The sequence below is a fragment of the Sesamum indicum genome, linkage group LG9, assembly GCF_026168435.1.
Source record: "Sesamum indicum cultivar Baizhima isolate 11 linkage group LG9, ASM2616843v1, whole genome shotgun sequence".
Classification (NCBI taxonomy): Eukaryota; Viridiplantae; Streptophyta; class Magnoliopsida; order Lamiales; family Pedaliaceae; genus Sesamum; species Sesamum indicum.
In genome coordinates, this window is record NC_142665.1 from 1,307,464 (window position 1) to 1,322,193 (window position 14,730).

A 14,730-nucleotide genomic window follows, 5' to 3' on the forward strand; every position below is an offset into this window, starting at 1 on the left:
GATTTCCCCCAGCTTATAACGCATTCCGCAACATCGCACACACCTCATCGTTACTCCTTCATCATTATTTCAACTTCCACCTTCTGTAACTACATTTGAACCTCTGCTAGTTGCCTAATTTTGACCAGACTTCCAAGTTCCATCCCATCCCCACCCCACCCCGTGGTTTAATGATATGTGTATATATATATGTGTGTGTGTGTGTATTCGTAATGTAAGAAACAGCGCATGCTGCCACATTTCTCTACATTTGTAGTATCTTCGTGCTGGAAGCCCAAAAGGGCTGCGCCAAAGCATCCTCAAAACAAATATCAGAGTCTTAAAACAAGAGTTTGGGTTAAGAACAATATTTAACAGATGGCGGCGGAGCTGGTGGCCGATGATCTGGCTCGGACGACGAGCAGCAAGCGGAGCTGGAGGTCGCACAGCATAAGGGATGTGTGGCAGGGGCCACCAGACGTGTTCGCGAGGAGCAGCACGCGGCGGCAGGCGGCGGACGACGAGGAGGAGCTCAAGTGGGCGGCCATCGAGAGGCTGCCGACGTACGACCGGATGAGGAAGGGGATGCTGCAACAGGTGATGAGCAATGGGAGAATGGTGCATGCTGAGGTGGACGTCGCGAAGCTTGGTGTGCAGGATAGGAAACAGCTGATGGAGAGCATTCTCAAGGTTGTGGAGGATGATAATGAGAAGTTCCTTCGAAGACTGAGGAACAGGACTGATAGGTATGAAAATTATATCCCCCAGCTCATTTATATATGTATGTGCGCGCGCGCGCGCGTAGTCTAATGAAAGGAGGTGATGATTCTTGGACAGGGTCGGAATTGAGATTCCAAAACTTGAAGTGAGGTTCCAGAATTTATCGATAGAGGGAGATGCATATGTTGGAACAAGAGCACTTCCTACTCTGCTCAACTCAACACTCAATACATTAGAGGTACTGCTTTCTTGATCTCAAACATTTAACATATCCTTAATAATACGTTAACCAAATTTGATTTCATGGATTTATGTTTAGAAAAGACATATTTGGGCTTTTCTCTTCATATTTTTTTTTAACATGAAGTAGCAGATTCTTTACCAATTGACTAAAATTCAGAATACTATTAGTTTGACGCAGAGTATATCAGACAACATTTGTCACATAATATTATGTAAAATATTTGATTTTGCTTTGTTAAGTCATCTCTTGAATCTGGTTGAATGATGTCATAGGCTGCTCTAGGGATGATTGGACTGTCTCCGTCGAAGAAAAGGGTGGTTAAGATACTTCAAGATGTTAGTGGAATTGTGAGACCATCAAGGTTTGCTTGTAAATCCAGCAAAAACTTTTTTCGGATTAAAAAAGGAAAAAGAAAAATTTCTGCTTCTGATCAGTTATGTTTTTCTGGTTTTTGTAACGTCGATTTTCTGGTACTTATTTTCAGGATGACACTACTTCTTGGGCCGCCAGGTTCAGGAAAAACAACATTGTTAAAAGCATTAGCAGGAAAACCTGATGATGATATGAGGGTATGTACTTCTATTACATGTTCAAGAGTCCTGTTAATGATAGGAGAGACTGCATCCAAGGTATATATTGTTCATAACTGGTCTTGAATATCTGAGCAGGTAACTGGAAAAATCACATATTGCGGCCATGAATTTCATGAATTTGTTCCCCAAAGAACGTGTGCGTACATTAGCCAACATGATCTTCACTATGGTGAAATGACTGTTCGTGAAACACTGGATTTCTCCGGTAGGTGTTTGGGAGTCGGGACGAGGTATGAAATGCTGTCAGAGTTGTCGAGAAGAGAGAAAGAAGCAGGTATTAAACCTGATCCTGAAATCGATGCTTTCATGAAAGCCACAGCCTTGGTTGGGCTGGAGACGAGCTTGATCACAGATTATGTCCTCAAGGTACGATCCTTTTCCTCGTTGCTTTTTGAATTTGTTTGGATTCACAAGCCTAGCATGTAAAGGACTTTTATAACAGATCCTCGGACTGGATATTTGTGCTGATATTATGGTTGGAGATGATATGAGGAGGGGCATTTCTGGTGGACAGAAGAAGCGTGTTACTACCGGTATGTGATTCAGTTTGATTTCTTCGGGTGTAGTTTGAAAATAATTTGGTAATTACATTATTGTTAATCGAAGAAAAGGAATTCTAGGCAACAATGCTGTCTTTGTGCATGAACCTTAAGGATTATAGCATATCTGGCCATGAAAACACCACATCCATTAACATTGTTAGTAAGATTCTGCTCTGCTAAATGCCAGGGGAAATGTTGGTAGGACCAGCAAAAGCGTTCTTCATGGATGAGATATCAACAGGGCTGGACAGTTCCACCACCTTCCAGATAGTCAAATTCATGAGACAGATGGTTCATATCAATGACATAACGATGGTCATCTCTCTATTACAGCCAGCTCCCGAGACATTCGATCTTTTCGATGATGTTATCCTGCTATCAGATGGTCAGATTGTCTATCAGGGTCCCCGTGAAAACATTCTTGAATTCTTCGAGTACATGGGATTTAGATGTCCGGAGAGGAAGGGAGTTGCAGACTTTCTGCAAGAAGTCACTTCAAAGAAAGACCAAGAACAATACTGGTGCAAGAAAAATCGACCTTACCATTACGTCTCTGTGCCCGAGTTTGCACGGGCCTTCAATTCCTTCCACATTGGCGAAAAACTTTTGCAAGAACTCAGAGTTCCTTACGATAAGTCAAGAACGCATCCTGCCGCGTTAGTGAAAGAGAAATACGGCATCTCCAGCTGGGAACTCTTCAGAGCATGCTTCTCTAGGGAATGGCTGCTGATGAAGCGCAGCTCGTTCATTTACATCTTTAAGACTACACAAATCACAATAATGGCCACCATTGCCTTAACCGTTTTCCTAAGAACAGAGATGAAATCGGGTAGAATAGAAGACGCTTCCAAGTTTTGGGGAGCCCTTTTCTTCAGTCTCATCAATGTTATGTTCAACGGAATGCAAGAGCTGGCCATGACGGTTTTCAGGCTTCCTGTGTTTTTCAAGCAGAGGGACTGTTTGTTCTACCCAGCTTGGGCTTTCGCCTTGCCTATTTGGGTTCTCCGCATTCCAATATCCGTGATGGAGTCTGCACTGTGGATCGTTCTCACCTATTACACCATTGGTTTTGCACCTTCTCCAGTTAGGTAAGTGGAAATGAACATGTATGAGAGGTTTTTGAAATGGTCCTTTTAGCCGATTCTTGATCTGGTGTACTACATTTACAGGTTTTTCAAGCAATTGTTGGCATTCATTGGAGTGCATCAGATGGCTCTTTCTTTGTTCCGTTTCATTGCTGCTGCTGGAAGAACTCAAGTAGTTGCAAACACCCTTGGAACTTTCACCTTGCTTATGGTCTTTGTTCTCGGAGGCTTCATTGTTGCAAAAGGTCTGCAACATTTAGTTGATAATACTTGGTGATGGGATTATCGCGTTTTCCATGAACTGTATGTAAGAAATCGCGTTGGTTTTGCTTTGCAGATGACATCGAAGATTGGATGATATGGGGGTACTATGTTTCTCCTATGATGTACGGACAAAATGCGATTGCCATTAATGAGTTTCTTGCTGAGAGATGGAGTGCAGTAAGTTATCCTGACAATCTGCAGATAAATTTGAATATGTTCATGTTTCATTTGAAGATGAATTATGATACTAACGCTGGTTTTTATCACTCAGCCCACTAATGGCTCTGAACCAACTGTCGGAAAGACCCTTCTTAGGGACAGAGGTTTATTTACTACAGAATCCTGGTACTGGATATGCATCATGGCTCTTTTCGGGTTCTCTCTTCTTTTCAACGTTCTTTTCATTGCAGCATTGACGTACTTGAATCGTGAGTCAAATTATTTTACTTCATACTTCGCATTCTATGTTGAGGATAATAATGATTTAGCCCACATATTCACTGTGTTTTTTACTGAATCTCAGCTCTGGGTGATAATAAAGCTGTCATATCAGATGAAAATGAGGAAATCAAGAATAAGCCGCGAATAACGTCGAATGGTGAAGGTGTGTGGTTTTTTATGACAGGAAACTAAAGTTTTCACATCTCAACTCAATCATATATTCGGTGGTTTGTATAGTTCTACAAGAATGTAATAAGGAAGCGTTAAAGAAAAATCACTTGAGAAAATTTTGAATATTTTTCCTAAACCACATGCTTAGTTTTCATCCTTGAGCTTGTTATCATCAAGATATGTAAGATTCTTGATTATTACAGGTGTTCAAATGGCTGAAAGGAACGCTCGTGGAAATGCCAACTCGACTGTTGTTGCAGCAAACAGCGAACCAAGAAGAGGGATGGTTTTGCCTTTTGAACCCCTCTCTCTTGCATTCAACCATGTGAATTACTATGTTGATATGCCTGCTGTAAGTAACCTCTTCTCCCAGAATTTCATCCTTGATCAGAACATTAAAGTTGCTAGTACTAATTCAAACTTGACAAACCGTCTAATTCAGGAAATGAAGACTCAAGGAGTAAACGAGGAAAGACTTCAGTTGCTGCGAGACGTTAGTGGAGCTTTCAGGCCTGGTGTCCTGACAGCATTGGTAGGTGTCAGTGGAGCTGGAAAGACAACGTTAATGGATGTTTTGGCAGGTCGAAAAACTGGAGGTTACATTGAAGGAACCATAAGTGTCTCAGGCTACCCTAAGAACCAAGCAACGTTTGCTCGAGTCAGTGGCTACTGTGAGCAGAACGATATCCATTCGCCTTATGTTACTGTGTATGAGTCGCTCCTTTACTCTGCCTGGCTGCGTCTTGCTGCTGATGTGAAAACAGAAACGCGAAAGGCAAGTAAATTGGATCACAATCTCTTCTCTGAACCTGCATGGCAAGAAACTCATGAGTAATTTTGTTAACAAAATTGTACATTGATTTCTTGTTTCAGATGTTTGTGGAGGAGGTAATGGACTTAGTTGAGCTTAATCCGTTGAGGAACGCTCTTGTTGGACTTCCGGGAGTAGACGGTCTTTCAACCGAACAAAGAAAGAGGCTCACCATTGCTGTTGAGTTAGTAGCCAATCCATCCATAATCTTCATGGATGAGCCAACCTCTGGACTTGACGCCCGGGCTGCAGCAATTGTCATGCGCACGGTGAGGAACACGGTGGACACAGGTCGTACAGTGGTCTGTACAATCCACCAACCTAGTATCGACATTTTTGAAGCTTTCGATGAGGTATAAACAATCACTCGAAAACACTCATATGTAGTTATCAATATCACAGGATTTAGTTTGACCCTTGGAATGATCATTTCTTTCAGCTGCTGTTAATGAAGAGAGGAGGACAAGTAATCTACGCCGGCCCGCTTGGTGATCGGTCTCACAAACTTGTGGAGTATTTCGAGGTGTTAATTTCTTTCATCTTGTATGTGCTTTTCTGCTTCTGTTTACGCTAACTGTGCGGCAAATTGACAAAGCTTCGCATAAAAACATGCGTTTTGAGTGCCCTTTTAAGCAAGCAGCCTAAATCAACTTCGCTCTTCCTATAGAACTGGCTAACACACATTTTGACTCCTTATGCAGGCTGTACCAGGGGTTGCCAAGATCAAAGAGGGCTACAATCCAGCTACATGGATGTTGGAGGTCAGCTCCTCCGCCGCTGAAGCTCAACTTGATGTCGACTTTGCCGACATTTACGCTAACTCCAGCCTTTACCAGTGAGTGAAAAATGACACAACACCCTTCATTTGTCTCTCGATTCTGCATTTCTTTAGAGGAGCTAAGTTCCGGTGGTTTTAAATCAATTTCTTGATTCTTATCAATTCAGGAGGAACCAACAACTGATAAAGGAACTGAGCACTCCTGTTCCAGGATCTCAGGACCTATACTTTCCCACACAATACTCTCAGTCCTTTCTCACCCAGTGCAAAGCCTGCTTCTGGAAGCAGCATTGGTCATACTGGAGAAACTCACAGTACAATGCTATTCGGTTCTTCACGACAATTGTTATTGGCGTTCTGTTTGGTGTTATCTTCTGGCAGAAAGGGGACCAAATGTAAGCCAAAATCTCTTTGTTCCGATCATGTTTAGCGTTGGAAACTCTGAAAGCATTATTGGACAACTAGGTTTGTGTGATCTGATGATAACAAAAAGTGTACGTGTTCTTCTGACAGACACAGGCAACAAGACTTGCTTAATCTGCTGGGAGCTACATATGCTGCAGTTCTTTTCTTGGGAGCCACCAATGCTTCTGCTGTTCAATCTGTTGTGGCTATTGAGAGAACGGTGTTCTATCGTGAAAGGGCCGCTGGGATGTACTCGGAGCTGCCCTACGCATTTGCGCAGGTAGATATCACTACAAAAGAAAAGGCTACTAAGTAATTACACTAATTCCAAAGGAGGTAATATCTCTAACATTTTTGTGTACATCTATTTGTAGGTGGCGATAGAGACGATCTATGTTGCGATACAGACTATCGTTTACTCTCTACTTCTCTACTCGATGATTGGATACCACTGGACAGGAGAGAAGTTCTTCTACTTCTACTACTTCATATTCATGTGCTTCACATACTTCTCAATGTATGGAATGATGGTTGTAGCACTGACTCCTGGCTACCAAATTGCTGCCATTGTCATGTCCTTCTTCCTAAGCTTCTGGAACTTGTTCTCCGGCTTCCTCATCCCCCGTCCGGTAAGTAAAATGTAAAACATTCTTTTGATCAAACAAAAAAAGTCGGCCAAAAACACATCTATCTGATAATTGATGTAATAACTGAGGTGGTGCAATATTCATGCAGCTTATCCCAATATGGTGGCGGTGGTACTACTGGGCTTCGCCAGTTGCCTGGACAATCTACGGCATATTTGCGTCCCAAATAGGCGATCAGACGAGCGATCTCGAGCTGACTGGCAACACTCAGACAATGAGAGTGAACGATTTTCTTAAAGACTATTTGGGATATGATCATGACTTTCTTATTGCTGTGGTTTTTGCTCATGTTGGTTGGGTTCTTCTGTTCTTCTTTGTTTTTGCATATGGGATCAAGTTCCTTAACTTCCAAAGAAGATGAGGAGTCTAACTTTGCATGGGGGAAATTGTTTGATATGTCATAGGGCAAGTGTATACTACGTAGAATATGTAGCTGTTAAGGAAGGAGACAATCCGTCTCTTTTGTTTTCTTTTTTTGGTTTTCTCGATTGCTTTCGTTGTAATATTTTGGTTTTCTTGATTCACCGAGTTTTGAAGTTTGAAGGAAATTAAACAAAAAGGTGAGCCATTATACAGAAGTGTATATCCTAAACTACATATTATGATAGTTAGTGCCTTTGATTTTTAAACATATAAAGAATAAAACATTCAATAATATTAAATCATCAAAAATTTAAAACCAAAAATTGACTTTGTACTACATCAAATAAAGTCTTTATTCTGGGATAGAAGAAATATTGAAAGCGTATAACTTTTTTCCAGAATAATTATAACTACGCTTCATTAAATTAATAGTGCTCAAATTAATTAATGGAAACGGCATATGATTACAATAAATTATCAATTTAGAGCAAGTCAATATCTACGCCCCACTTTAATGAACTAAAAACAGGGCAAGATAAAATAGACGTTTAATTTTTGAAGTCCAGCTACCTACTCTCCAACTAAATGTACACTACTTAAATTTTCTAATTAAGAAAAGATTTAAAGAAAATACTTTTGCGCTACAATTCATATAATATATATATATATATATATTTTAATTTTTGCAAAAATGGAAAAAAAAAACACATAACATATTATGCAATTCATATTTTTACAATATACGTAAGTACTCATTTATCTTTCTAGATAATTTTAGTATATGCTGAGCTTCATCATTCCTATGTCAATGAATAGCAACAGAAGTAACCATAAAAACAAAAGAATAGCAATAGGAATTTGGACAAGGTTACCCAAAGAAACCAATTCAAGTTCATTTATCTATGTTATCACCTGTAAAGTACTACGTACGTATACTCTTTGAGCCTGTAAATACACCGTCCAAGCTTTCAAAATCCAGAACCAAAATGAGGGATTTACATGTCTGCTCTAGAGAACCCAAAGCACAAAGCATGCAAAGCTGCTAACGCTGCCATTGGTCATGGTTTTAAGCACAGTTGTCATGTATCAAGAACATGCAGTCCAGGAGGAAGAAGGGAATGACGTAGATAAGCAATCACCAGTTTCTTCATGCAATGAGAAGATCGTCGACTGCTGGACTGGTTGCTTTACTAATATCAGTCATTCTCTCCTTCAGTGTCTAAAAAAAGGTGCGTTGGCAATGTTCAGAATCTCCTTTTTACTTCTCAAAACACATCGTTTCTTAGAATCAAAGTCGAGCTTATCCAGATCCTCTGCAATTCCCAGGTGACCATACAAAAATTCTTCCGTGTCTGATGATATTGCTCCTGTGCGTCCACTGGAACTTCCATGCTTAGACTTTAATTGCTTTAGTTCCGCTCTCCCATGTTCAGATTTGATATAGTTCTGATGGAAACTCTCAGCTTCTTGTAACCCAGAAAGGGTACCATTGAACTTTACCAGTATCACACTTTGATTCGCAGGTTTCCCATTGCATACCTTAAGAATGCTTCCAAAACCCATATCTAGAACAAAGTGGAAAACTATACTATTAACCAGCTATAACAAGAAATACTTGGACAAAACAATGCTGATTTTACATTACTTGTATAATGGCTGAATGCAGAAGCAGATAACAAATCCACTTTCTTAATGGTTCAAAAAATGAAGTTTCAGTAGCTGCTGATAGAGGATAGGTGAGAAAAGGACCAAAGTGGTAGTGTTCAATGCAACAGTAAAGTCTTGGAGTCACTAATGACACATGTGATAATTGACATACATGCATCGACCAGCCTGTCACTTAAAGTAATAATATTAGGATCACTGAATTGAATCATAATAGTGAGAAGTACATCACCTGCAGACATGAGTTTTGTTTTACGATAAAGTACATATCAGTGGCAATTGATACAGAAATAGTTTTTTAGGTCAGAGCAAAATAAACTTTAGGTGAAAAAAATTCAATATTGAAGGATGAGATGCAATTGTGTACTCGTCCTATAAATAATCTATTGACAATATAATGCTGCTTAAGATTTCATGTTTAAGCATGCATATAACATGTGGCAGGTCCATGAAAAAGGGTAAACGTGTAGCATAGGAACATAAAAGGCTTTTGGCGCAGTTGGATAAGAATAAAGGAGCTCTTAAGCTACAGTTCATACACAAGATCCCAATATAAGGGACTCAATTTAGTGTATTACTGCTAATCGTCTAGGTTACAGAAAGAAACTAGTAACATTTCACTACCTACCTATGCACACATCACAGGCTAATATATAAATGGGGATTTCCTAACTGTATCAACCAGAGAATCTACAAAAAATATGTAAAACCATCTCCATGCCAATATTTTAAAGGAAAGCAGGTGAATCAAAATCAGAACCCATATGCTAATATTTCCAACTGAAAAATTAACATGGGCAATAAATAGAAGAACTCAAGAAAAACATTACCTCTGAGTTTCATATCCAGTTCTTCCGTGGATACGATAACCCGTTCATCAGGATTCTTGCTATCTACGGTACTGTTATGGATTATAACAACTGGTGGCCAGATAATGAGATCTTCATTCAGAGCTGATTTCTCAGCGCTAGACATTACATCACAATGCCATCCACTGCTGGACTCGTCTGTGAACTTCCATCCCATCAGCACACAAAGTGCTTTGTGCAAGCCCAAATGTTGAGATCTAAGGCCTACGTTCTCACATGTGAAAGCATGCATTGCCAAGCTTTCTGTCCCTACAAACTCCTCGGAATTGCTGAAACAACACTCACGCCAATAAAAATACAAGTACTTTTCACTTAAGCAAAACATACCAGAGAAACAGGAGCAAATTTCAGAAATTTCACATTTAAGCAACAGGCAAGATTGAGAAACAATGCACCCCACAAATTACTTAATGGAGAACATATTATCAGAAAGAGAGATTGGGTGCACCGATAATTTGATATTTTTATTCAACTCAGCATGGAGGTCAATTTCATTTAACAGAAACACCTTCAGAAATTAAAGAAGCTATTTAATAAAGCACATAGTTTCCAGGAGGACAGCATGATTATCATTTAGTACAAAAAGTAACTATACAATTGCTGAGGTCAATCTAAAAACAGGAAGGATTCACGAAAGTGTGAATGTAGTAAGCCCTATCCTCATGGATGATTAGAAGACAATACGCAGCCTGGGCAGTTTTGAAGTACCCAAAACCCTATCTAACAAAAAACGTAGAATATTTTCTTGGCATTCTAACATCTACAGAATCTGAAGCCATTGCCATTTGTAAACAACCGGGAACAAAAAGATAGTCAGCTATAACCACAGCAACACTGTCTACGTCCTATGCTATTCTAGAAGACAGATAATCCCTTATATACCAGATACAAGGAAATTGGCTTCAGTATCACAAGCACCTCTGCAGCTATAAGGACAATGGCACTGCTCGATTTTCTGCTTTTCTCTACCTTTATTTTGACAATGTTAGATGCAGAATTTCGGATCTCTCCGTCAAAAAGCAATTCTACCAGCCATACACGAACGCCAAAACCCATATTGGACATCATTTTCTAAATCTCAGCACAGAACTGTTCAGTTCCTTTTCTTCATCTTTTCAAAACTCTTGGACCTTGAAATTCTGGTTTTTCTTATGCTACATAAAATTACCTAGGTAGACAACCACTATCATCATTCTGTGATATCTTCACAAGTAATAACCCAAGGACAGAGTAATATTAAGGGTAATCAACAAAACCCCTGATGATTAGGGATTAGCAGAAAATTTCACAAATTCTGCTGCATCAAGGAGTCTCTAGTCAGAAAATTTGACAGGCGAAAGAATTAACTTTGTGCTTTCCCCACCATGTATCTGAAACTCACTTTCAATGATCTTCCTATGGGGTTTATTCAAGAGATTTAAGAGGCTCAACAGATGCTGGTCATTAACACACACTCTGAGAGAAGCTTAACTGATTGTATCAGGTTATAACAAGGGATCACTAAAAGAATTCTTACTTGATCGCAGAAAACAGGATATGTAAGTTTAACGGAAATGGGAGAGGAATAGCTCCATCTATGAAAATAATTCATGACGTAGAACACAGACCTGCCACATACAATGCACTTTAGACTACCCACTTTTCCTTGTTCCATATAATTCCTTCGTTTCATTGGTGTTTCATTAATCTGTTTGAGAACCTTGAAAAACGCGCTTTGCACCAGCTGCTTGAAATCCTGAGAGTTTTCAGGGGGTTCAGCCTTTGCAAGAGGAAGATCATCTCCCATGTGGTCTGCATCTTGATCATGAGGACTTTCATCTGAATCACCTTGGATGATTGCCATTCGGTTAGAACTCAAATTTTTCAGCCAAGGAAGACTAGCTCGCTTCTTTGGTGGAGCAGGTGCCAAGCGCTTCTTTATTGACGGTCTATGTTTCTTTGTTAAACGCTGTGAAACATGAAGCTTGCAAGGAACTGGTCCTAATCGCATCTTTATATCTCTAGAATCAGATTTAAGAGCGTCCACTGAATGACTTGAGATGAATTTTGAAGAGGATGGCTGATCATTGGCCACCTCGCTTGATGACTTCCACATTTTCTCATTGTAATATGTGCCTGATTTAGGCATTTTTGACAAATTTATGAGATTACTTTCATCTCCCTCATTTACTTGGTGGTAAATCTTGCGAGCACCATTTCCATCAGTTGATATTCTAATCCCAAAACCATGCTCATATGATATCTCATCCCTAACTTGTTTGTGTCTTAGCCTCCTTTCACAGGGTTCACCCAGTGTCCAGTCTGCCAAAGGCAACCTCTTTCTGGGACTATCATAAAGTCTGCTAACTTCAGGGCCATATCTCCTTGATTCTAAGATATCTGATCCTTCCCCGTTACACCACTGACCACCATCCACTTCAGCATGATGATCGTCTCGGATAACACTTCCATGCTGATAATGTCCTTCAGTTCCATAATTGAGGCGAGAACTTAACATATCCAGATCTTGGTTTCTCACAAGCAATGATCTGTGTGCATCAAATTTATCAGGCGTTAACTGCACTCCTGAGGAAGGATACTGAGCCCATAGTTCATTATCCCGAATATGTTTTCTGTGAGATGATTCATCAACTGTAGGATTTAAATCATCAATTCTTGGCAAATGCTGGTCTGTACATACTTCTTCAACATCATTGAGCCTTGTACTGTATAGTTTGCCTCTACCAAATTCTGCATATAATCGATCTCCCTGCTTTTCCTCAGGCAGCCCAAGATATAACCTTGAGCTGCTCCTTATATCATCCAATATAAGGGGCATGTTATGCTTCATGTCACTGTATCCATCAAAGCCAACAGGGTCAGAAGCCAATCCACTTCCTTTTTGAATTGTATGTGATGGCATATCAATGTCTTTCCTAGGACAGTATCCCGAAAAATCCTCCATCAATGTGCCCGATGACACTGAAACATAGTCCTTAGGCTGAGAGGATGATACTAGATAGTCAGCATCCCCATTCAGATACCCTTGCGAAGACACATTCCCTTCCTTCTTGAAATTGTACATTTCTCTTCTTGCTGTTTTCTCTATACCCAGAAGTCCATCCTGTAACTGAAACTCACCACTTCTCTTTTCATAATGATCTAATCTATCACCGAAGGCTCCATCTCTTTTCTCCAAATGAATTTCATCCCGAAAATGAAAATATCCCTGCTTGTCAGTATCAGTATTCAGATATCGTGATGCAGTAGATGACTTGTGGTTGCTGCCATCACCGACGCTTAAATTACTTCTACCTCTATCATCAACCCCAGCATGAGCTAATGTGTATGTGTGAGCGTGCATCCTTCCTCCCCTCTCATATCCTAGGGAAACAGGCTTGGTGCTATCCAAATACTGTGACAACAATCCAGCTCGACCTGTATCGGAGTAACGACTCCGCAGATAATCATCCATCTCACTACCACCTGCAGTGATATTAGTGTCACTAACCCTATAGTAGTCAGGCGTGAGGCTGTAATCCTTCACATTGACATGACCAGATTTTCTGCATCCATCTAAAAGATGATCTCCCCCAAACTTCATTGAACTCAAATCACCACGATATGAATCCTCATCATATGATCTCCCATATCGCCCAACACTGACCCTGGTTCCATATTTCCCTTTACCTCCATCATCATAACCAGATAATCTCACATTGCGGGTATTGAAATCCCCATCAATGTTGTCCCTTTTCTCAATTCTCCTTGGACTACTGGATCGCCTAGCACCAATCACATGCCTATCTCTACCTCTATTATCATATTCCGAAGACCTCGGTCCACGGAAATTGAAATCTCTCTCAACATGATCACTTTTGTCAATCCTCCGTGATCTCTCAGCTTCCCCGTTATATTCTTCCCTCTTGCGACTTTGATATGGGGAATATCTGCGGTGCCTTGAAGGACTCAAATTTCTAGACCTTGGCGGTGGACGCCGAGGTGACGGAGACCGTCCCCGAGAACCCACTCTATACCTCCTCTCCCCCATCTTTCAGTACAATAAACCTTACAAAACCTACGGTTTTCAACTAATATCCGATTCAACAGAGAAGCAGAAGTCCACAAATAACTCTAAAAACCCAGAAACCCAAGACCCCATTATGGTACTAACAAAAATAAAAATAAAAAAAATTCCAACCGCGGTGTGAAAATCCGAACTCTAGAACCATATAACTCCAAACGTCCAACAAAACCACAAATAAGATAATATTTTTTTACTAAACATTCATTGATATTGAATACAACAAGAACATCCAACCTTTCGGAAGGGGGAAGCCATTTCTACGGCGCAATCCGAACTCGATTCAGTCTGTATGTAGTCAGCGGGGTTGTGCGGTTAATCAGTGCAATCGTGTGAATTAGGGCTACATTGAGGCCATAGTTATAGATTTGTATCCGAGTAATTTAGCATTGAAAGGAAAGATGGAATAACTGTCGATTTAAATTTTAAAAAAATTATATATTCTTATTTTAAAGAAATAATAAAATCATGGTTAGCCAGAAATTTCAATTAATATTTTTTGCTTGTTATTCTAAATCAACTATCATATTATTATTATAATATTTAGTATGTAACAAATTAATAATTTTAAATCAAGAATTAATTATACTCAAACCCCACCTGAAAATATAAAATTACACTATATCTTCTTCAAAAATTCTCCATTTACACCTAACCTCTTTCCATTAAGGTTTGAACAAAAATGTTGACGTTAGCAAAATAAATTACATCGATTTTTATACTTATAAAGTGATAAATATAATATATATATATATAAGGAGTGATGTTAATGCCATTGTATTTTTTCTTTATAAGTAAAAATTATTACATGAGAATATTAAATTTTATATATTTCTTGCTAACATATAATTTTTTAATATAAATCGTAACGAAAAGGGATTATGTGTAAATAGTGAATTTCCACGTGGGGTATAAGTGTAATTTAAAACTTCTGTGGGGAAGTGTATTTTGTACTTCTAATAGAGATTTAAGTGTAATTAACTCTTAAATCAACCAACTAATTTCAAAATAAATAAATAGTATAATACTATTAAAAAATCAAATATCTACATATGTAGAACTCTAATTCATAATCTCTTGATAACTATAG

The 14,730-nt window shown here is 39.4% G+C and overlaps 1 protein-coding gene and 1 non-coding gene across 2 annotated transcripts; one reads left to right on the forward strand and one right to left on the reverse strand.

Moving 5' to 3' along the window:
• The first annotated feature begins 84 nt into the window (after window positions 1-84).
• On the forward strand, window positions 85-7,258 carry LOC105169990 (pleiotropic drug resistance protein 2). Its single transcript, XM_011090554.3, has 20 exons — window positions 85-725; window positions 817-937; window positions 1,216-1,304; window positions 1,428-1,512; window positions 1,612-1,902; window positions 1,979-2,069; window positions 2,266-3,166; window positions 3,248-3,408; window positions 3,501-3,604; window positions 3,699-3,855; window positions 3,951-4,031; window positions 4,243-4,391; window positions 4,482-4,814; window positions 4,913-5,203; window positions 5,290-5,373; window positions 5,552-5,685; window positions 5,796-6,023; window positions 6,142-6,313; window positions 6,408-6,662; window positions 6,769-7,258. The coding sequence occupies exons 1-20, from the start codon at window positions 358-360 to the stop codon at window positions 7,039-7,041; spliced, it is 4,368 nt and encodes a 1,455-aa protein (XP_011088856.1). The 5' UTR covers window positions 85-357; the 3' UTR covers window positions 7,042-7,258.
• A 653-nt stretch (window positions 7,259-7,911) lies between these two features.
• Window positions 7,912-14,040, reverse strand: LOC105169989 (uncharacterized). The gene is made up of 3 exons (XR_016067447.1): window positions 11,185-14,040; window positions 9,539-9,846; window positions 7,912-8,608 (listed from the first exon to the last, which is right to left on the reverse strand). It is a non-coding gene; the product is annotated as an uncharacterized LOC105169989 (transcript).
• Between the last annotated feature and the right edge of the window lie 690 nt (window positions 14,041-14,730).

Bases quoted from the DNA above. Each gene is read 5' to 3' on its own strand.
- LOC105169990 (XM_011090554.3), top strand. From the start codon at position 358: ATGGCGGCGGAGCTGGTGGCCGATGATCTGGCTCGGACGACGAGCAGC. The intron at 2,070-2,265 runs GTATGTGATTCA...GCTAAATGCCAG, and splicing joins GAAGAAGCGTGTTACTACCG to GGGAAATGTTGGTAGGACCA. The intron at 3,856-3,950 runs GTGAGTCAAATT...ACTGAATCTCAG, and splicing joins AGCATTGACGTACTTGAATC to CTCTGGGTGATAATAAAGCT.